General features: G+C 39.6%; 1 protein-coding gene across 1 annotated transcript in view; it reads left to right on the forward strand.

The window, feature by feature from the left end:
• The window catches only part of LOC106298784 (aspartate aminotransferase-like), a 2,027-nt gene extending 283 nt beyond the window's left edge, over positions 1–1,744 (forward strand). The window contains exons 2-7 of the mRNA XM_013734922.1: positions 54–101; positions 214–402; positions 499–655; positions 740–905; positions 995–1,103; positions 1,178–1,744. Coding sequence (XP_013590376.1) covers positions 54–101; positions 214–402; positions 499–655; positions 740–905; positions 995–1,103; positions 1,178–1,627 — 1,119 coding nt within the window. The 3' untranslated portion in view covers positions 1,628–1,744. The remainder of the gene's footprint in view (positions 1–53; positions 102–213; positions 403–498; positions 656–739; positions 906–994; positions 1,104–1,177) is intronic.
• Positions 1,745–2,399: the final 655 nt, after the last annotated feature.

Genomic DNA, 2,399 nt, shown 5'->3' on the forward strand with positions numbered 1-2,399 from the left:
TGTTTTTTTTTTTTTTTTTTTATGTGAGAAACACTGTTGGTTTTTGCGTGCAGATTAGGAAGTTAATGGCTGAGTTGACCAACCCCATGTCTCTTGCTCAGGTTTGCCCCCTCTCTCTCTCTCTCTCTGTTTGGCCTATTGGTAAGCTGATTCTATTGCCATGTCATTGCTTCATTGACAATAAAAGACACAATCGTGTTCATGTGATTACAGGGAGTGGTGCATTGGCAGCCTCCTCAAAAGGCTTTAGACAAGGTCAAGGAGCTTGTCTGTGATCCTAAGGTTAGCTCTTATGGACCAGATGAAGGTATTCCCGAGCTTAGGCAGGCTCTTCAGAAAAAGCTGCGTGAAGAAAATAAGCTAACTAAATCTGCAGTGATGGTTACCGCTGGTGCCAATCAGGTATACACGCTCTTTCCTGCCAAAAGTCTCTTCTTCTTCTTTTAGTCTCTCATACTTTCTGTTTCTTTTTTTCTTTTTTTTTTGAGTCAAATGCAGGCGTTTGTAAATCTTGTTCTTATACTAAGCGATCCCGGTGATTCAGTTGTCATGTTTCAGCCATACTACTTCAATGCCTACATGGCCTTCCAGATGACTGGAGTCACCAACATAATTGTTGGTCCTGCCCATCCACAGACTCTCTATCCAGACGCAGGTACCTCCTTGAATTAACATTTTTTCATGACTTGAAGTGTTGTAAGTTGTAACTACTTGTGAATACCTTATTTTATTTGCCAAGACTGGTTAGAGAGGACATTCTCTGAGTCTAAACCGACCCCAAAGGTTGTAACTGTTGTGAATCCTGGTAACCCAAGCGGCACCTATGTCCCCGAACCGCTTCTTAAGAGGATTTCAAAGATATGCAAAGATGCAGGGTGTTGGCTGATTGTAGATAACACATACGAGTGAATTCCTCAACTCATTTGAATGTTTTTATTTTATTTTAATAATAATAGATGTAATACTATTAAGTGATCATTATGAAAATGGGCAGGTATTTCATGTATGACGGTTTAAAACATTGTTGCGTGGAGGGAGACCATATTGTTAACGTCTTCTCCTTCTCTAAAACCTATGGCATGATGGGTTGGAGGCTTGGATATGTGAGTGTTCCCCATCCTATATATTCACTTCCATATTGTTGATTTTGAGTTCATTTTACGTATATTACTTGCAGATAGCTTACTCAGAGAACTTAAAATGGTTTGCGAGAGAGCTTGTGAAGATTCAAGACAACATCCCAATCTGTGCCTCAATAATATCTCAGCGCCTGGCTGTATACGCACTAGAGGAAGGTGCTGGGTGGATAACAGAACGGGTAAAAGGTCTGGTGAAAAACAGGGAGATTGTTAAAGAGGCCCTTGAGCCTCTGGGGAAGGAGAACGTTAAGGGAGGAGAAGCAGCGATTTACTTGTGGGCAAAGCTACCAGAGGAAAACGGAGATGATTTCAAGGTGGTGAGGTGGCTGGCTCACCGTCATGGAGTGGTGGTGATCCCCGGGCGTGCAAGCGGGAGCCCAGGGCATGTGCGGGTGTCGTTTGGAGGGTTGAAGGAGGAAGAAATGAGAGCAGCTGCAGAGAGGCTGAGGAAAGGATTAGAGGAGCTGGTTCACCTTGGAATGGTGTGACTGTGAGTGAGTTGTTTGTTAATAAAATGGGTCAAAAGATATTAAATTACTTTGGGCCTTAGAGCACCATTAACCTAACAACGAGGTTGCTTAAATTTTTTTTTTTTCCTGATTATAAAAAAAAAAAAATTTAAAATGGACCGATCGCGGATCGTCATGTGTCAGTGAGACCCGCGAACAGTGCAAGCAGCGGTGCTTAAACAGGCTACAGAAGAGCCCGTGCTTAAAATTTTGTGATCCCACCCTATCACTCTACTCACTATTATATTATTTTTTGTTAAGCACACCCCATATAATCATTTGGGTTAACGGTGGTCTTAACTCTGTAATAGCTTTGAATAAATAAAGAGTGGTTGTTTATTCCATAGCTGATGATTCTTCTTTTACCAGAAAGTCATTTATATTCCTACCCAAAAAAAAAGCCATTTATATTGGGAAACGAATTAATTAATGGTGTTATCATGTTATACACAATACTCTTTAGTACTAGGATAAGATCCGCGGAATTAAGTTATTATTTTTATTATATTTTGGAGAATGAAATAATAGTTTGGCGTCATTTGGATTAGGGGTGTTCAATCCAGATATCGAATTGGTTTCGGTTCGGTTCGGTTTTTTCGGTATTTTGGTTAGTAAAATATAACTACTATTCTAAATCCATATTTACTTTGACTTTAATCTTTCACATACTTTTGAAAGATTTCAACTGGACAACTAAATTGATCAGCCAATCTTGTTGCTTTAAATCATTAGTATTTATATATATATATAT

The sequence above is a fragment of the Brassica oleracea genome, chromosome C6, assembly GCF_000695525.1.
Source record: "Brassica oleracea var. oleracea cultivar TO1000 chromosome C6, BOL, whole genome shotgun sequence".
Classification (NCBI taxonomy): domain Eukaryota; kingdom Viridiplantae; phylum Streptophyta; class Magnoliopsida; order Brassicales; family Brassicaceae; genus Brassica; species Brassica oleracea.